Source organism: Callospermophilus lateralis, chromosome 2, assembly GCF_048772815.1.
Source record: "Callospermophilus lateralis isolate mCalLat2 chromosome 2, mCalLat2.hap1, whole genome shotgun sequence".
Classification (NCBI taxonomy): Eukaryota; Metazoa; Chordata; class Mammalia; order Rodentia; family Sciuridae; genus Callospermophilus; species Callospermophilus lateralis.
This window is the reverse complement of record NC_135306.1, coordinates 206,304,225-206,324,767: the sequence shown is the minus strand read 5'-3', so window position 1 is coordinate 206,324,767 and position 20,543 is coordinate 206,304,225. Positions and strand designations below refer to the sequence as shown.

Here is a 20,543-nt window from a genome sequence, read left to right as displayed (position 1 = left end):
AACACACAAGTTTCAAGAGCCAGGAGCCTTCTCAGGTGAAGCTAGGAAAACCACTGCAGAAGGGGTGTTTTCCCCAGAGCCAGAAAAAGGGGAGGAAGGCAGTTGTATTAGAGATAAGAAAAAGAGAGTTTTCCAGTCGTGGAGAATCCCTGAGAAAGGAAAGGGGTCAGGTTATCGAAGAGGCACCCATATCACCAGGACGCGAGTCCTTAGCGCCTTCACACACAGGTCAAGGACCTGCCAGTGCTGCTGGTTCCTCGGGACCTGCCTCCAGGACAGCATCTTTTCCCCGGGACCTCCGGAAGATCACCATCCCTGCACTGCTCCCGGTCCTAGTCTCCTTTCCGCTTTGCTGGGATGTGGGTCTCACGCGGCTCTGGCCGAGTCCTGGCCAAGGTTTTCGCCCTACGTCCTGTCCCTGGCGCGTGCGGTATCCTGGTCCGGGGGCCCCCCCAGCTCTGCCCCCGCCCCGCCCCGCTCCGGCTCCGCCTAGCCTTGGCCCCGCCCAGCCTTGGCCATGTCCCACCCCGTTCTGGCTCCGCCTAGTCTTGGTCCCGCCCCACCCTGTTTTGGCCCTAGTCGCGGCCATCAGGAGTCCTGACCAATGCGCATGCGTCCCGGCGCCGCTCAGCCTGGCCTCAAAGCTTGCAGTGTTCGCAGCTGTTGCGTTTGTACCTTGACACTCCCAACCGGCCCGAGTGTTTGGCTCACAGCCCCTACGCTGTGGCCGCGGGTACTTGCTGTGAGTATGCATGCATACGTGGTGCGGGGAGAAGATGGAAAAGACATGGGTCGATCCTGTTATTCAGCTGAGTGCCCTAGGCAAGTTACTTAAACTCTCTTAGCATGGCCTCGTTGGATTCTTCTGAAGAGTAATGGAGGGGTTGTGGCTGTGGCTCAGTGGTAGAGCGCTCGCCCAGGATGCGTGAGACACTGGGTTCCATCCGCAGCACCGCATAAAAATAAACAAAGTCATTCTGCCCAACTTAAAAAAAAAAAAAAATTAACCGAGATAAAGTGTGTGAAGGTCACTCTGGAATATCTTGGGCCTCCCTTATGTCTCCCCTTAGATGTCCTCCAAAGGCCTCTTTTCTCTCATTTCTCTTCTTTCCTCTACTACTTTTTTGTCTGTCCTGCCCTAGGTCTCTCTGTCTACTGTGCTAGCACCCTGATGGCACACTCAAGGGGGGTCAGCAACTAGCGCTTCCTGCCGCTGTGGCCTCCGGGAAGAGGCAAGTTGGGAAGGGGAAGGACAGCAAAGGCAGCAAACTGGTGGCATGAGGAGCCTTTCTTCCGCGCAAGATGTGGAACTGGAAAGATGATGGGAGGAGAATGGATCTCTGCGGCTAGCAGGTGCCAGGCCCGAGGTGCTGCTGGCCACTCAAGCCACACCTGGCAGAGCTGGCCTGGGGTTGGGGAAGCTGGGATGCCTTCTCCCCACAGGACCTGCTACACCCTGCAGGGCCCTGTGCAAAATAAAATTCAGGTCCCTTATTCCCAAGTCTTAAGAATTTCAGGATGGTGGGAGCAAAGGATGAAGCTAAGCTTGGATCCTTGGGATTGCAGGGTCTGGCGTGACTGCATGGGGTTTTCACCACTAACTGGTTCTGCCTCCAATCTCCATTTAGCTATCTCTCATTACAATCAGAATAAGGACATCTTATCCCCTACTCCTGGGACAGACCTGGATAACTTCTCATTCAGGATGCTCAGTAGGGCATAGTAGGCTGTGGAGTCCCAGCTCTACCACTGAGCTTCATACCCATACTTTACCTCCTGAGCCTTGGCTTTGTTTGTTACCTGTAGGATGAAGACAACTGCCTAGAACCATGAACAGAGAGGCTGGGGAACAGCCTGGGGAATGCAGATTCTGGAGCCAGAGTCAGTCTCTGGATTTTACTAACCAAGTCACTTTGGGAAAATTATTCATTGTCCATAGCTCAGTTTCTCATCTTTTTTTTTTTTTTTTTTTTTGTACTGAGTATTGAACCCAGGGGTACTCTACCACTGCAACACATCCCTAGCACTTTTTATTTTTATTTTTTACTTGGAGACAGAATCTTGCTAAGTTGCCCAGAGTGGCCTGAAACTACAATAGTCCTGCTTCAGCCTTCTGAGTGGCTGGCATTACAGATGTACACCTGGCATATTATTTATTTTTGTGGTACTGAGGACTGAAACCGGGGATGCTCTATCACTTTTAAAAAGGGTGCAGCGGGGGCTGGGGATGTGGCTCAAGCGGTAGCGCGCTCGCCTGGCATGCGTGCGGCCCGGGTTCGAGCTCAGCACCACATACAAACAAAGATGTTGTGTCCACCGAAAACTAAAAAAAAAAAAAAAAAAAGAGGTGCAACAGTGCATGCCTGTAATCCCAGTAGCTCAGGAGGCTGAGATAGGAGGATCATGAGTTCAAAGCCATCAATGGTGAGGCACTAAGCAACTCGGTGAGACCCTGTCTCTAAATAAAATACAAAGTAGTTGAGTGTTGAGTGCCTCTGGGTTCAATCCCAGGTACAAAAAAAAAAAAAAAAAAAAAATTGAGACATTATTTCCTGAAGTTGTCCAGGCTAGCCTTGAACTTTTCGTCTTCTTGCCTCGGCCTCTCTCAAGTTGCTGGCATTACAGGTGTGAGCCAACACTCCTGGCCTACAGTTTCTCATCTTTAAATGGAAAAGATAGGTTGATAGGAGATACTACAAGTGAAGTGCTTGGAACAGTGGCCACCAACTTGGTAAGGACTAGCATATGTAGCCAGCGTCACTATACAGTTACCTAAGAAATATCCTCAGAAAATCCAGGTTAGCTTCTTTTGGTTGGTGAGAAACAGGACAGGCTTCTGCAGGAAGGTGTCTGAAGGGAAGACTTTTCAATTGTGGTGGGATGGCATACTCTATAAACAGCAAGCCTGGGGATCACAGAGATGTCTGGTTCGAGGCCTCTTAGAAGGACCCAAAGCGTGCCAGCCATGGAGCTTCCCACATTCTAGTTGCCTGTGGAAGGCTGAGAGTATTCCGAGTTTAGACACTACCTGGAGGGTTACTGAAGATATTTATATATGCCCAAGGAAGATTAATTCATAGCTGAATGCAGGCTAGATCAGAAATGCCCCCCCCCCCCCAAAAAAAAAGAGGCCAGTGGTATCCACATAAGAAAGGAAGGGTAGCTGGGCCTATTGTCCTGGCTATTTGGGATACTGAGCATCAGGGTTAGCTGAGTTTGAAACCAGCCTGGACAACAGTGAGACTCCATCTAAAAAACAACAACAAAAAATGGAGGCAGCAGGTAGGAGCGGGTAGATAGGGAGATACGGGGTAGTGGAAAAAGTACATTTGGAGAGAAGTTCCTCGGGGTATAAGTAGGCTTCTGAGAACACTCTGTGCCAATTGCCAGCCCAGGTGGTAAATGGCACAGTCTGATATTCGTTCACAGGCCAGGTGGGAAGACTGACCTTAGAGTCCTGAAGATCAGAAGAGCCTGGGAGTGTCCGATTCAGTCTTGAGCTGTGGGAGGCAGTTTCTCAGAGAAGTCACAGGAAGGTATGCTAGGCATGGGGACAGCACAAGCCAAGGCCCAGAGATGGCGGAACCGAGGTCAGCTATGGGTAGAGGATCGGGAGGCCAAACATGATTGACAAAGCCTGAGATAAACACACTATTTTTGTTTTGATACTGGGAGCTTAATCCTGGGCCAGTCTCTCACTGAGCTACATTACCAGACCTTTTTTTTTTTTTTTTAATTTTTTTAAACAGGGCCTTGCTAAGTTGCCTCTGCTGGCCTTGAACTTGCAATCCTCCTGCCTCACTCTCCCAAGTAGCTGGAATTACAGGTGTGACACCATGCCAGCTTGAATGCACTTATGTTATAAGCAGGAGAAAATATAGTCAAATCTTTTTTTTTTAGATGTTGAACTTTTATTTATATGTGGTGCCAAGAATGGAACCCAGTACCTCACACATGCTAGGCAAGCAGCTACCACTGAGCCAAGACCCGAGCCCTCAAATCTATCTTGAGAGAAATGTTCTGGGTGTTGGTATGGAGATGGAATTGATTTGAAGGCTGGGAGGCTGCTTGGGGCTGTTGCTGTGCTGGAGGTCTTTAACTGTAGTGGCTTCCTCTAGGGTTGCAGGGATGAGGATATCAAGAAGCAGATTTCTGAGGCACAGGGATGCAAAATTAACTGTTCTATTCCTGATAACATCCAAACATGGTCATATCCACATCCACCCTCAGGAAACTAACATCAGGTCAGCCCATCATCTAATGTCCCATCTGTTTCTAGAACATGCAGCAGAACCAAAAATGGTCTTTAACCATCAGTCTGGGAGAGTAGGACAAGCAGAGGGTAGTAACCAGACAAGCAGAGACCCACTAGATCCTCTGAGGGTAGTGACCAGAGCCTGCTCAGGAATTCCCACCAAGGAGGTGCTTGCTCTTTGGTAGCACTTGGTGCATGTTTAGAGATTAGAAGCTTGTTCTTAACATGCCAAGATACAAACAACTTTCACAGGGAGGTGGGGACAAATGCCAATCACAGGCTCTCTGCCTGGCTACTTTGAGAAAGCACTACCCTCAAAGAGAAGCCTGCTCTGTAGCTTTAGTACTTGGTGGCAGTGGGGGCGAGAGATCAGAAATGCTCAGGCCTATTCTCAGGACACCTTGATGGTCCCTTCAGTCTTACAAATGACAGCAGAGCCATTTCAAGCACTGCCTTTATTGGCACTTAGAATTTTCACATCCATTAAAAAAAAGTTTGCCTTGATTAAGTACATATTATTTTTAGAAGCAACTTCTGCTGACATTAAAATGACAAAAAGCTACTAAGCAGATCCAAGTTGTCTGGGTGCCACAGCTTTGCTTCTACCCAGAGTGATGAGGCCAACACCAATTGGCATGACTTGATATTCTCACACACACACACCAGAGCCAAAAAGGGTTGGTTTTGTTTTTAAAGCTTTTTTATTTAAAAACAAAACAAAACGAAAAACCCCAAATTAAAATATTTCCCATTGGAGGCTATTTCTTTTTTGTCTTTTAAAAATTTTATTACACAAATATCTCCCATTCCCACGTGTAAGAGGAAAGATGTCCTTGCTCTTTCTAAAACCAATAGTGGAGAATTTTTAGAAAACAAAACAAAGTTCAACTAGCTTCCCTCCTTCCCTGGCCCAAAATAACCCCAATGTGTCAACTGAGATAGCGTAAGACTTATCCCCTTAATGCTTACATTTAATTTAAAATTTTTAGCACAACATTGGAGATTGACTCTAAATCAGCAACAAAAAATATATATTTACAATATTTTTCCGAAAAACAAAAAACACAAACAAACCCTTTAAACATAGTGACTTTAGGAGTTTTATTTATGGAGCAGTTATTTTTTTAATCACCAAGTGATTTTATATTATATATATATAAATTTTCTTCCTTTCCTTTGTGTTTTTTTGCCCCGGTGCTTGGAAAGATGGAGGCAGAGGTCTGGTCCTGCAGTCTGAGGAGGGCAGGCTCTCTTGGCAAGGCCGCAGCTAAGAGCAGATGCAGGAATGCGATGGAACTCCCGAGTTCCTCTGTCCCCAAACAGAGACACTTCTCTCTTCCATGTGGACCGACCCTCACCTCTAAAAACCATTCTCCCCTCATAGTCCCAAAGAAAAGTAAAACCCAGCAAAGGCACTGGTCCATTTGCTGCCATCCTGGGCTCCCTTTTCTGCTGACCAATTTACGTGCACGGTAAAAATGCTTGTTTTTCCAAATCAAAAAACAAACATAAAAACCAGAACCCCAAACCAACCACCAGCTTGGAAATTTCTGTGGATGAAATGTCCCAAAGTCAGAGGCACTCTCCCGGCACAATCCCTGCTCTGAAGGGGTCTCTCCACCTCCCCTTTTATAAAAAGACAACAAAACAAAATTTAGTAATCTTTTCAGTATTTTCCACAGGAACAACCCAAAAAAAAAAAAAAAAAAAAGGCAGGAAGCTTCCAATTATAGGTCATTAACAATAATATTAATAAGATTTTTGCTCAACACCCAGGGTTCTTTTCAGAGAAATTCCCCTAACAGGCACTCTGGAATAAGTCACTGGCATTTCCTCAATGTTTCAGGCCCATACTGCTGGGGCCTGGAGACCAATGGGAGGGGCAGAGGGTCACAGGAGCTGTTTTTAAGGTGCAGCCACGAAAACCAGCAAATTGGAACAGAAACAATGCCACCTGCTACCAGGGCCCAGTTTCCTCTAAGGTGGCCAGTTAATGCCAGGGTCAAAGCTTGGGTAGGTGGCAAAGAGGAAATCCCTCTGCCTCTACTGCTTTGGCAGTGGCAAGGAACAGTGGGCATCTCTCCTCAGGGTGGCTCAAACTTCAGACCCCTGGTGCCGGGCTCCATCCCCCCCAACCCCCCACTAGAGGTTCAGGAGGAAAGCCTGAGACTGGGCTACAGCAAAGGGTCCAGAAAGGGATGGGCTGGAGAAGGCAGGGGCAAGGTTGTGCTATCAATCTCCTTACAGATGGGGAGCAGAGTGCAAATTTGCATCCATCATTTATACGCTCTTGCCAAAGGCTGCTGCTATTGAGCATCTCCTCACACACTTAAAAAATGACCCAAAAGAAATTCCAACCTTTCTTTCTTTCTTCCTTTTTTTTTTTTTTCTTTAAAGTGCAAAAAGCTCTCTGCTGCCCTAGAGAGAGGATCTTTGGACAGGCCGTTTGATGCAAAGTAAAAGGGGGCAGCTGATGGGGCTTGACAAAGGGCAGTGGAGTGAGACACCATGTTCCCCTCACTACCTCCCTCCACACACACGCAAAGAACACTCAGCCACACACACAGAGGCACATGCACACCCCCTTCCACAGCTGTGGGCAGAAGGCAGGTGACTGGCTTCCAAGCAGGACCCCTCCCCCTAGAAAGGCACCAGATCAGTGAGTCATGGGGCAACACACAGACCTGGGCTCGGGGGGGCTACACTGAATCGGAAGCCTGGAGGAGCCTGGCCTGGAGGCAGGTGGGGACTCAGCCAGTTCTCTGCTTTCCTTACCTGGGGGAGACAGGCTGCTCCCTCTGGGGACACACATTCTGGGAAAGCCCTATTCAGGCAGGAATGAGGACATATAGAAGAGGGCAGTCAATGGGAGGCAGGGGTGGAGTACAAGGAGATGGTGCCTGTCTCATAATCTGCCTGGGTAGCAATGAAATGGGGGCATCTCTGGGGTACAGTTCCAGCTCCTCTAAAGAGTTTCAATCCCAATAAGTGCAATAAAGACCTCACAGAGACTAGTAGAAAAGTCAAGGGGCTGGGCAGGGAGGGAGGTACACCACAATATGTGAATAGCATGAGCACTGGACAGCATCAAGCTCAGGAACAGGAAAGGAGGGTAAGCACAGATAAGGGGCCCTAGGCTTCGAACATTTCGACAGCACCAGTGGGATCTGCTGGGCCTAGCGTTCCTGGGGCTGCTGGCCCCTCTTGCAGAAGCCGGGAGAGAATGATGGAGGAGAGACACGCACTGGACACCATGAGGAGAACCTGGCCAGAAGCAGGGCCGCTTTCTTCCCTGGAGTTTGCTCAGAACCAGGCACTGCTGGGGACCACAGGAGGGGAAGAGGGGCCCAGGGCCCGGTGCAGGTGAACATTGCATGAAACCCCAAACAGAGAGCCTGGCCTCCTGGCAGGCGAGCAAATGAGCAGACACCGTGACAGCACAGTCTGTGCGTTCCTTTCCCTTGGATCCACTGCTCCTCCCCTTTCCTTGGAGGAAGAGGAGCAGGCAGGTAAGCCTGGTGTCCACTACCCTCTCTGCTCCACCTGTGGGAGAAGAGCTCAGGGATAGGAGAGCAGAGAGGGAGTGTGACGCTGGCCTCAGAGCCCGTGCAGGGTCAGGGAGAAGCTCTCCTCAGTGGGGAGGCAAGGGAAGATCGGTTTCCTGTTCAGTCTAGGCTGGGCATGTCTTAGCTGATCTTCTGTATCAGCTTCTCGTCAGACAGGCAGTAGAGGCTGTTGATGGACAAGTCTGAGATGAAGTGCTCACAGGCTTTTCGAGTGATCTGCTTGCATCCTCGAAGGTCGATCAAGGTGACATTGGCGATGCGCCGTAGGTAGATCAGCGTCTGGTCTGTCAATTTATTGCAACCTGTGGGCACAGAGGCCATGAGGATAATGGTCAAAAACATAAGTAAAAAAAACAAAACAAAACACAAACAAAACAAAACAAAAAAAAACCCTAGCCGTAGATGACCTCCTACGCCCTTCAGTTTCCCAAGTCCTCTTTCCCCCAAATGTTAAAAGCTTCTTGGCTCACAGTTCAGAGATGCTATCAGCACTGCTGCCTCACTCACAGCACCATGGGATACAAGCACACAAGGGCTATAAAGCTGACCAAACCATAGCTGGATGGCAGCCATGTATGTGGGCTCCTGACCTACCTATCCTGGTCCCCAGCCCTACATCAGTTAGAAAAGGGATAAAAATCTGTGTTCTCAATCATGAAAAAATAAATTAATGTAGTTTAATCAACGCACCCCAAATCACTGTGGTTTACTGGTCAAGTTCCAGAGAGGACTGGGACCTGGAAGCAGGGGCACTGTCCAGCATGAAAAAGCAGCAGCATACCTGCCATATTGAGCTCTGTGAGGGAATAGCGAGTGGAAGACCCGACGGCAGTGAGTAAGTTGGAGGACTGATCTGTAAGGTGGCTGCAGTGACTAAGGTCGAGTCGAGACAAGAGGGGCATGTGGCGAATGATGAGGCGAAGCGTGGCATCTGTGATGTCAAGGCCTGCCAGCCGGAAGTCAGTCATGTTCCGGAGCTTGCTGCGATTGTCCTGACCTGTACAGGCAAAAAGAGAGCCTAGATCAAGACTCTAAATTCTCTAATCTGGCTCCAAAGCTCTAGGAGCATCAGTTACTTGCTGGCCAGGCCCGCTAGACAGAGTTAAACGGAATGCCCACGCCCAACCCTACCATTAGGGAGCAATGCGTGGGGACAGTTTCTAGGAAACAAGACAAGTTTTCTTCCTTCCCAGTGCCAGATTATGCCTTACTTACACTGGTATGTGTGGAATGCTCCTCCCCTTCCCACAGCCTCACGCTTTTCTAGACCATCCTTCAAAGAGCTTTGACATTCCAAGCCTATGCAAGCCTTCCTCAGACTTATGGTCTCCAGGCTGCAAACTCCACTGACCAGAGAATGGAATCCCTCCTTTGTAAGTAGTTATCTGCTTATCTGTACTTACTCAAAGTCTACCATTCTGTTCTGAATGTGTACTCTCCTATTCTTCCACAGTTTCACTTCTGAGAACTACCTTAGCTTCTGAGGATGATGTCCGTTATAATAAAGACAAGCACGGACAAATAATGTCTAGAACATACCCGGCTTATCGGCCGATGGAGTCAGCAAGTCCCGAATTTGAGGGTCCTTGATTCCTACTGCCCACCGAAGATCAAGGGTCCTGAGAAGGGGGCAGCTGGAGGTGCTGAGGGCAGAGACTGCAGACCAGGAGCAGCCTGCTAGGAGGAGGTCTTTCAGTCCTGCAACAGATGGAAACAGAGATGTGCAACATACCATTTACCAGCACATCCAAAGCCTCAATTAACAGCTGACCTTAACAAGGTGAATGGATCTTTAGTCTACTGGAAGAAAGGAACGGTATCCTAATCTAGTATTAAGTTCAAAGATTCCTTTGGTATCCTATATTACATCTTCTAGCTTTGACATTAAACTGAGTGCTTAGCTCCTAACAGAACAATACAAGAATGAGTGGCTTTCCTGTCTTTCTGAGACCTCAAAATACTGAAGAGCTCACAAGGGGCTAGTCAAGGCAATATCAGACTTAAGTTTCCTCTCCAGTGGCTATGCTGAGGAGACGTGAAGAGTTGGTGGCATCACCTGATCCATTTCTTTGTTGTCTAGTGTAGTCACCAGTCCAGTGACTCCTTGGGAGACCAGCAGTTAAGGTGGTCCCAGACAAATCTCTTACTAAGCAAAATTCAAAAATGGCATAAAGTAATTCTAAGAAGCACCATTAACAGCTCAGCTTTGCTTGCTCACCCACCTGGCAGCCTATTGACCAGCCATGTCAGCTGCTTTTTGGAGATATTGGTCCAACTGAGGTCAAGGCTAACTGGTTGCCTCTTGATGATGCCACTGAGGGCCTGGGGTACAATGGCCTTACACCTACTCAAGTCAATTTTTGTCCAAAGTCTCTTGTCGCAGCACCTGTGACAGAAGAGAAGAGCACAAGCTGCAATTAACTTGATACCCTGTCAACATAGTGCCCATCAAAGGCTGCTGCAGACTTTTGGAATAAGCAGAATGCTTCCTGAAGGATCATTCTCCCTATATTTTTCTATAGGAAGAACGAAGATCACACCCTTTTTATTTTTTGCCATAAAGCCTAGGCAAAAACTGCCTTGTTTTCAATAGCAACTAGACATTTTGCAGACCTACATATTAAGTAACATATAACTTAAATATATAATCAGTTACCCTATTTCTGGAGCAGTTGAGAACACAGTTGTTAGGGACACAAAAACAATACACTATAATGCCTTATGCCCTAAAATGGCTGGTTCCTACTGAAGAGTATGAAAATAAACATTTTACTATTTCTTGACTTTTTATTGACTGAAGGTATTTGGCTTATCCAGTCTTTATCAGTCACTAACAGCTGCTGGAAACACAGAGTTTTACTCAGCACTTGCACAATACCCGCACCTTAAACTCATTACTGTCTTAGGCCTTAAGAGGCTCTTTATCAGGCCTAGATCCTCTCTCCACCTTGGGTTTCTGCCCTGGTGCTAGCCTGACATTTTTGAGTCAGTTCAGGCCAGCCCTAAAATGTAGAGGACTGCCTTTCCACTGCAGACTACAAATCCACAGGCCACACACTGTGTTGTACCATGCGGGTTCCATATTATTTTATAATCCCACCCCTGCCCAGCAGAGTCTGGCTGGCAGAGAGTGGGGAAACAGCACATAATGGGAGATTAATGTACCTTAGACTAGTTTAGTCCAAGGGGTAGAGCTGGGCAGGCACACTAGCCTCAGAAAGAGAAATATTAAGATAATCGGGAGAAGATCACATAGTGTTTTGAAAAATAAACTCTTATTGGCAAAGAATAGGGTCTTTATTTAAAGACTGACAAAATTTCACCGGTGGCACATCAAACTTCTATGGCAGGAGGAAGCTGCTGAACAGAAAGCAGAAGTTCTCAAATAAGCACACAGCAGAGTCCCCTAGAGGAGGGCTTGCAAGAGCTTGCTGGACCCACGCCCAAGGCTCTGATTCAGCAGGCTTGGGATGGTCCCTGAGGATCTGCATTTCTAGCAAGTTCCCAAGAGGATGCTGGTGGTTAGGACAATGTACTTTGTGAACTGCTGTATTAGGATGTGATACAGATAAAAGAAATATGTCCTAGAGCATAAGGAAAAACCTGAAATGTCCAACAGAAAGCCCTTTGTTCATCATCAATCCTAGGGATTTCCCTTCCAAGAGTCTGTTCAACCTGAGAAGGCTGGTCTCATTAAGAAGGGAAACTAAGGGCTGGGGTTGTAGCTCAGTGGCAGAGCGCTTGCCTAGCATGTGTGAGGCACTGGGTTAGATTCTCAGCACCGTATATAAATAAATAGATAGATAGAAAGAAAAGAAGGGCAACTGAGTCTCAGGAAGTTCCCAAACTGGACCATGCTTGCTGGAAAAAGGGACTGGTTAAGGTTTGGGGGATTAGAAATAAAACTGTGGAAAATTATGAGTACCTTCAAATTCATTTTGGAAAGCATGCCCACTTCTCTCAGTGGGTAGAAAAGTTATCAAGGCAGGGGCCTGGATGTAGTCATCTGTGTCATGAAAATCAGACAAGTGACTTGCATGTCACAGGCTCTCCACCACCACATGATAAACTGAACCCATGGGGGTGGGATAAGACTTCCAGCTCATTAGGACTTGAGATTTAGTATAAAAATGTACAAAACCATCACAGTTTCTCTTCACCCAGCAGAGAAAGATGGGGAAGCAAAGAGCAGGGAGAGGAGGCAATGGCCAAATTCCCCTAATAGTATCTGCTGGTACAGAAGGCTATATCTTTAATAGGACACACAGTCCGGGAAATAGACTGGGTCCGTTTGCTCCTTGTAGGACCCCACAAGCCTTCAGGTACCAAAGGGCATGCTGCTCTCAAATGGAAGACCTACCACCTATGCCCATACCCCTCTGTATCCCTGCTCACCATTTATACCACGTCTTGCACACTCGCATACATTCACAAAGTTCTCTGCGGCTGAGGTAGCGGAAGACAGACATCCAGACCTCCCGCTGCATCCAGCTTTCGTCTCCATCCTGAGCCCAACTGCCCCGGCCATTCAGCCTGGCTGCACCCCCCTCCTCTGCACTGTCATCTTCCTCCTCCTCCTCCTCCTCTTCCTCCTCCTCTCCCCCCAGCCCCTCCTCGTCCCCACGTTGGGGGGTTTGGGCTGGGCAGTGCTGCACTAGCACACGGGGAGAATGGCGAAGGTTGGCAGAGGAGGCCGTGATGGCCTGCAGCTTGGGCACAATGGATGTCCCGTGGAGCTCTTTGGTGGGCCTCTGTAGCGTGACAGTGAGGTACGATCCCCGGATCTTGGCTTTTTCAACTTCAGACAGCTCCTTTTTGCCGCTGGGATTGTTCTCCTTTTCCCGTACCATGGTGCGCTCTGTGGCTTGCAGCCGCAGCAACTGCCGCCGTTTGAAGCGCTCATCGCGGCTGGCACTGTGGTGGTCGCTGGGGCCAGCCCCAGGGGATGACCGAGTCACCATACCCCGGGGGGAAACAGGGTCATGGATGAGCTGCAGCATGGAAGTGGGTGAGTGAGGCGGGGGTGTGAGGGGCTCGTCGCAGCTCCGCAGGGGCCGCAGGACTTTGGCTTGTACAGCTTCTTCATCACTCTCTTCCATTTTCCGCTTCTGCAAAATATGCCCAGAAAAGCAACATCAGTGCTTCCTTTCCCCCAAACCCTCTAAACCAACAAGGTAAGCCTGAGAGATGTCGCTGCTGCCAGAGGGAGTTATCTTTTCAGAGCTTGCAATTTACACTCTATAAAGATTAGCAACTGAGCTCAGACCTGTGCCAGATAACACTTGATTATGGAATAAAAATCTGTAAGTGGGTCAAAAAATGGTCTGTGTCCAAGTACAGAGGAGTGAGATCCAAATCTGGACTGCTTGAATGTATATCCCACCTTATTCAACTCTGGATTTTGAATTATAATTCTCTGGGTAAAAATACTATTTAAACAGGTTATAACTCTACATCTTCATAATCTGACCATTTAAAATCTTGCCTCTAATTTAGTTTTCACCCATGTAATGTGTCTCACGTTAGTGGTTGGAAAGAAACAGTCTGTCTGTCTCTTGGATGAGGAAGCAGGGGCTGAGAGGAGCAAACATCACCAACTTTTAGACTCTGAGCTCTCTGGCATTTAGCACAACCCTCCCAGCTACTGCTTCTACTCCATTCACCATGTGAGAGAGAAAACAGAATGAGAACCTTGGTGAGAAACCATTAACTGCAGAGGGAATGGCTCAGGACCACAGTGAGTTACCCTACAGACCCACCCACACCTCTTTAGGTGACACCTGTGCTCTAAAGATGCTAGTCCCTTCCTAGAAACCAACTTGGATATGCTGTGACAAAGCCCAGTCACTACATGCCACTAGGAATCCTATTAATAATTCAGATTTTCCTTAAGGAGACATTTTACGTTTCTGAGCAACAGTCCTGACCTCTGCTCCTTTTCCTTCTTAAATTCTTTGGTCACACAGTTGGGAGGTAATGACTGCCTTCTAGATGCTGGTTTTGCAATGTATTATAACATAACTGAAACAGCATCCACCAACCCATCTTCTATAGCAGAGATGCCAACCCTCAACACCACCACTGATGACGAATATAAAAGCTACTAGAGTTCAAGAACTTGGAATGAATTAAGCACTAGTTAAGTTGCTCTCAAAGATATTTAGACTGAAATTTCAATTACCTCAGAGCCCCAGTGGAAGAAATACTAAGAAGATAAGGAACTCCCTTATGCTTCTTCTGCACTCTTGTTCAGGCTCCTGGAGAATGGACAACAGAATAGCCTAGCTGCCTCTTCTGTATGTCCCATTAGGTCCTCTTTTGCCAGCCTCAGTAACCAGAGTCCTTTTGGACACTGAAATTACTGGCAACCATTAGGCCAGCAACCTCAGCTGCCCTGGGACAAGGTCATGGAGCTGGTCCCAATATCCTTTAGGGGAGGGGCTGTCTTTGAATGACAGATTTGGGTACGGTGGGGGGTGGGGTGGACAGGCATTTCTGTCAGGCCACAGAGATGAAGATGATAAAAATGTGAACCTGCTTAACTGGAAACTCAAGCACATGGCTCTAGTATTTACGGTTGGTCTTAGGCCACTGCCTCCCCTCTAGTTGCATTACTCAGGAGAGAACCTGCACACCTAAATTCCCACTAGCCCTGCTAAGCTTCCTAATTTCTACTGCCCCCGAGTATGAAAGACCTCAGGAATTTGTGATTTTCAAGAGAAACAATATTTAATTAAAACAAAACAAAACTAACAATAGAAAAAACCTAAAAACTTTAACAATGAAAAATCAAATAAGTAAAAAAAGAAAAAAAAGGATCAAACAAACAAAAATCGTTTCCTAGGTCAGAGACACTCTGTGAATGTTGTTGCAGAGGCAAACCAAATATTCCCACACCGGATGCTTCTTTTGCAGTCATAAATGAAGCCATTAAGTTCCATTACCTGGGCCTTCTCCGAGCTGTCCTCCTGGTAACACTTTGGACATTCCCAGCAATTTGGCAATTCCTCATTAAGCAATCCCTCTCCATCCATCTATAGACAGATAGGGGTGTTAAGGTCAATATCTTTTGCCTTCATCATCACACAGTGTAATATAGGTTCGAAGAAACTAGGGGAGTTACCCATTTCTAAACAAGCTGGTCCACAGGGGAGGAAAAACAGAGCTGCTCAGCTCCAAATGGCATGGATACCCACTCCCAGCCACTGGGAAACTGGCCACCACTACTCATGGTTACTTGACCAAAATTAAACTTCATTAAGAGACTTCCAAAGATCAGGATCATTTTGGGATCTCTTCTCCTGACACAGATTCTCAACAGCACCAGACCTGAACTTGGCAGTTGGTCATGGTTACAACTACTTGGGTTTAGAGACTAATTATCAAGTTAGTCTCTGTGACCCAGTGTTTTCAACCGTAAAATGGAAATGTGTATAACAATGCAAAAACACAACTGTTGCGGACACAACAATATGTACCTTACCAGGGTTGTGGTTAAGGATAAATCAATTGTATATTATGCAACATGTTTAGAAAAGTGCCTGGCATTTACTGAATGCTTTGTATTAACCACTGTCATCACAGTGAAGGTAATTCTCTATTTTATCAATTGTAAGATCCATATTTTTCACACTTTAATTTTTCTGAAACTGGGCTTCTCAAACTATCAATGTCTTATAATCACCGTTGAAGTAGTAATCATAATATAGTAGACACTTTCTGGGAAAGTACCAGCACCATGTATTTATTATTTTAATTAATTAATTGTGTTAGGCCTCACCCACACTAGGGCAAGTGCTCTACCACATACACTTTTTATATATTTTTTTTCAATTTTTAAAAAATTAATTTACATGTGGTGCTGAGAATCGAACCCAGTGCCTCATACATGCTAGGCAAGTGCTCTACCACTGAGCCACAACCTCAGCCCTTATTTTATGTTTTTGAGATAAGTTCTTGCTATATTGTCCCAGGCTAATCTCAAATTTGTGGACTCAAGTAATCTTTCTTCAGTCTCCCAAATAGCTGGGACTATAGGCATGTACCACCATGCCCACTCATCCATGAGAAATAAGAGATTCAACTTTATAGACTTGTTTTAAACATTAAGAACTTAATGTAGGGGGCTGGGATTGTGGCTCAGTGGTAGAGTGCTCATCTAGCATGTGCGAGGCCCTGGGTTCGATCCTCAGCACCACATTAAAAACAAACAACAACAACAATAAAAACAGAATTTAGGGCTGGTGTTATGGCTCAGTGGCAGAGCACTTGCCTCACACATGTGAGGCACTGGGTTCGATCCTCAGCACTACATAAAAATAAATAAATAAACAAAAATAAAGATGTGTCCATGTAGAACTAAAAAACAAAAAACAAAAAAACAAAAAAAACCAACAATAAAAAAAACACAGAATGTATGTAAATTGGGCATGGTAGGATATTCCTGTAATCCCTACTGCAACAAAGAAAATGTATGTAAAACAGTGATTCTCTGCCGTGGCTGCACAACAGGATCATCTGGGGAGATCTTATGAATACAGGACCTATGCCAGACCAGCTGACTTTATCTCTGAAGTTGTGGTCTGCACTTCCTTATTACTTTGTAAAAGCTCAGACATGTCCCAAGCCTGCTGCAGAGAATACTCCTTCAATGCTAGCTGACAGTGTCACCCCCACTGTTCCTTGGGAACATATATTCAGAGAGACACTTAAGATATAGCAGAAAGCCTGAAGGCTTAAGGCATTTCCAAATAGACCCTGCAGTTTCATGATGACCAGATGACTGCAAATGCATTGTCCAGAGGCCAGACTGTAGGTGCCATAAGGGCAGGAACTGTTGTATTACATACTCTTCTATCCTTGGGATCTAAAACAGAGCCTGATCCACAGCAGACCTGAATTAAGGGCCAATGTCAGACCACTCATGTGACCATGGGTTAAGGGCCCACAGTACAGGTGGTGGCAGTCTCTTGTGACAGGTGTCCTACCTCCTGTTGCTCTATCAGCTGATACTTATGGGGATCTTAAGCCTCTCCTTACCTGCAGGCATCCAGGATGAACAATCTCATTACAGATACAGCATTCCATGAGTTTTTTCTCAAAGTCCTGTGTCTCCTCATTCTGATCCACCTCTCCACAAAGGGAACATGTGACTGAGTGAGGCAGTCTGGGCTATAAGAGAACAAATACAGAAACAAAGAGAGCAGACTTAGATCCTTATCATTTCAGTTTCCCTTTAACTGAAGATGAGAGACTGGTTCCTATAACTCTCTAGTGACACAGGTAGATAGGAAAGATGGTTCTGATAGAAAACAATAACAGAGGAAGAAGATGGGGGACTGAACTGCTGGGAATCAGAGACAAATGGGGCCTAATACACTTTCAGTTGGTTTATCCTTAGCCTCACAGGTCCTTTCTAGTTCATTTATGGAGGAAACAGAAACACAGTGATCACCCTTCAAGGGCTAGTCTCTGAAAATCAAGCAAGGCCAAAAGATTAGATTATTTTTAGAGCTACAGATTTTCCTTCTGAACCCAGGTAGAGACGGACAAAATGAAGAAAGCCAAAGAGAATGTAGCTACCTCCTTCTCTCAGTTCTGAAATCCCTGACTATATCAGGTGTATTCTAATCCCTCTGGCACTGATACCCATTCCCCTGAAGTCTTTACCCTGCATATTACTTACTGCCAAGCACTGTCGGAGGACACAGGACTGCTTCATTCGTCCAGGACCTCCAAACTTCTTCATGTCCCTGCAGTAGTGGCAAACACCACATTCTCCTTGCACACAGGCTTTGCATTTTCGACAGCGCACTCTTCTCCGCCTGGCTCCAGACACAATGGGTGAGGCTGCTGCTGGCCTCACAGGTGTTAACCGTGGTGCTGGCTTCATAGTGTGAGGCTTTGTGATGGGGATGGTAGGAACCCGCACCTTTGGCCTGGTGGGGAATTTAAGCTGGAAAGAGAATGTGGTGAGGTCAATCGTATCAGGTTGCTTTAAGACTGAAGAGGGTAGAAGATTACATAGCAGTGTATCTAGTCCAGGACTAGCAAATTCTGGCTTGTGAGTAAATCTGTCTGCTGCCTGTTTTTAGAAATAAATTTTATTGGAACACAGCTGTGTTCCTTTGTTTATCTATCATCTATGGCTGGCTTCATGCTATGAGGGCAGAACTGAGGTGCTATGGCTGGCTATATGGAGTACCTAACCTAAAATATTTAACATCTAAACCTTCACATAAAAATCTGCCAATCCCGACTTAGTCTTTCAGCCTACTATTTTAGCCACATCCCTTTCATTTTGCCGAGCTGTTGAGATCTGCCACTCCCTGAAGCTTTCTGGGTAAGTGCCATGTACTGAAGTTACCCCAGGGGACCTCCAGTATTTCCTTACACTGACTACTTAGAATATGCTCCTAAATGGGATGGCAAACTACTTGAGGATGAAACTGGTTTTAACATTTATCACTTTGAATCCCAGCACAAGATCTGGTACACAGCAAACACTCCCAATAACACTGAAATGTGGAATAAATCTCTCTGGTATATGTTTATAATTTTAGTACCTTCAGCACTTTCATTTATCTTGTTAGTGACCTTTCAAAGAACAAGAACCATATAGTCTTTAATTCCCCACCATGTCTTAAACTCTTTCCTGATACAAAATACTCAATAACCAGAAATGACTGAACTGTTTTGGCAGTCCTATGTGGCCAGGTGGGACTAAGAATGGGGGAGGTGGTTCTTTAAAACACTGTTATACTCCACAACTTTATATTCTGCCTAAACACCACTGTATTGTGATGGTTTTCCAAATTTCATCTAGGAAACACAAAAGAGGGGTGAAACTCATGGCCAGGATTAGAATATTATCATTTATTTAACATATAACCTTGACAGAGGAAAATATGGCAAAAAAAATTATAGGACCTTAACTAAAGAGGCATGAAAATTCATAACTGACAATTTGTTAGCTGGTGTTAATTCTCTTTTAACTAGTTTTAAATCCTGCCTATGAAGATAACTGAGTCTCTGGGCCAGAAGGATAGAAGGTGATCTACTTTGAACAAAAAATACAGAGCTTGGCATCTGAATCTAGAGGGAAGCCTCCTGATTTGATGGTTCTATTAAGAGATTTACCTCCAAAGATAGCCAATTACACTGACCCTAAGAGTTTGGTCAGGTCCAAGTAATTTTCTGTCAAGTTTGTATTAAATGCACTAAAAGCTGCCTGCCTCTAGTTGTTCATTTCTTCCTGGAATGTCAATCATCAGCTAGCAAAAGGCTTGAGCAGTCTGAAGATCAAGCAGAAGGGTTTCTTACCTTATCCCTTTTTGGCCACTGTACTATAGGGACTCCAGTGAGGGCTAACTTGGGATCACTATTGGCAAGCTCCTCCAGCAAAATCTGAGAGTAGGATAGGAGAGAAGAAGGAAAAAAAAAAAAAAAAAAAAAAAAAAAAAAAAAAAATCAGGGCAATCGAACACAGAGTTCAACCTTTCCCAACAATATCCACACTTAAGACTTATTCTCATCAAGTTCCAAAAGGAAGAGAAGGTTGGCAACTGTCTGCAATCTCCCTTCATACAGGGACTTGCTGCAAAATAAATGAATCAAAGATAAAGGAGAAAATATGGACTACAGCAATTTTATCAAGACTTCAAACTTACCTTTGCTCCCAAATCCTTACCTCTTTTTTTTTTCTTTTCTTTTCTTTTTTGAGGTGCTGGGGATGGAACCCAGGGCCTCATACATACCAGGTAAGTACTCTACCACTGAAGCACAATCCAGCCCCCAACCCTTTACTTATACATGCATATTAACACTTAATAATGAAGCAACGAGCTATTGTGGTGACGAATGTTACTTGTCATGTAGTTGTGACAGTAAAAGTTTATATTGTCCCTTTACTTCTCTACACGGGCTACTGAATATTATCAGGTAGTTAGGTTTTGCCTTCCTTTTGCAGACGCATGCATCAAAATGACTGGGCTAATACTGAACTACTAGGAAGAACAGCAGAGTTAATGTTAACATCCTGATTCAACACAAGACTCTGATCTGATCTCATAAGGCTGATTACAGAAATCTCTATTTGGTTTGTGTGTGCACAAACGCACACACATGTATGCATGTACACTCACAGAGAGCAATTTGCCTTTATTTCTATTAATGGGGTAGTAATCTCAGGAGCAATAGTTCTCATGACTTTAACCAATCAAGTCTGAAAGACTTAGTAATAATGCTACAGTAAAAAACTGCCACTTAAGTGAAAAACATTGGTTGACTGTTATTTTTGAGATAAACCTTTTATGTTTTAGACAAATTTCAGAAGCTCAGATCTTCCAGCAGAATGAAATCTTTTCTTCTGACCTCATTAAGCCCTAAAGCAATGCCACAACAAAAGAATGCAAATCTGAAAGGCAAGTTACACTTGCCTTCGGTGTGTAGAGAGAGTAACTTGTTTCAGAAAAAGCTAAACTTTGACCTAGACAGATTTGCATGCCTGGGCTATTTTTAATAACCACTTTTCATAATCAGAACTTTTAATTATTTTCATCCTTAACAAAAAATCATGTTTCAAATCCCAGAGTTGGGCTTCCAAAGACCCTGTAAGATGTGGTGAAGCTCTTCTATCAAGATTGCTTTTTGCCAAGTCTCCAGATGCCTTGCACCTTCCCCCAAACTGATCTCCTGGTTTGCAGGCGTTTTATTTACTTCAA

The 20,543-nt window shown here is 45.5% G+C and overlaps 1 protein-coding gene and 1 long non-coding RNA gene across 8 annotated transcripts in view; one reads left to right on the top strand and one right to left on the bottom strand.

Moving 5' to 3' along the window:
- Positions 1–641: 641 nt before the first annotated feature.
- On the top strand, positions 642–1,494 carry LOC143393067 (uncharacterized). The gene is made up of 2 exons (XR_013090441.1): positions 642–822; positions 1,143–1,494. It is a non-coding gene; the product is annotated as an uncharacterized LOC143393067 (long non-coding RNA).
- A 3,848-nt stretch (positions 1,495–5,342) lies between these two features.
- The window catches only part of Kdm2a (lysine demethylase 2A), a 111,250-nt gene continuing 96,049 nt past the window's right edge, over positions 5,343–20,543 (bottom strand). For all 7 annotated transcript variants that reach the window (XM_076847670.2, XM_076847668.2, XM_076847664.2 and 4 more), the window contains 9 exons: positions 19,144–19,227; positions 17,507–17,776; positions 16,861–16,992; positions 14,766–14,855; positions 12,217–12,929; positions 10,044–10,207; positions 9,361–9,519; positions 8,603–8,818; positions 5,343–8,123 (listed from right to left, as the gene is read on the bottom strand). In XM_076847670.2, the coding sequence (XP_076703785.1) occupies positions 7,942–8,123; positions 8,603–8,818; positions 9,361–9,519; positions 10,044–10,207; positions 12,217–12,929; positions 14,766–14,855; positions 16,861–16,992; positions 17,507–17,776; positions 19,144–19,227 (2,010 nt within the window). In that variant the 3' untranslated portion in view covers positions 5,343–7,941. The remainder of the gene's footprint in view (positions 8,124–8,602; positions 8,819–9,360; positions 9,520–10,043; positions 10,208–12,216; positions 12,930–14,765; positions 14,856–16,860; positions 16,993–17,506; positions 17,777–19,143; positions 19,228–20,543) is intronic.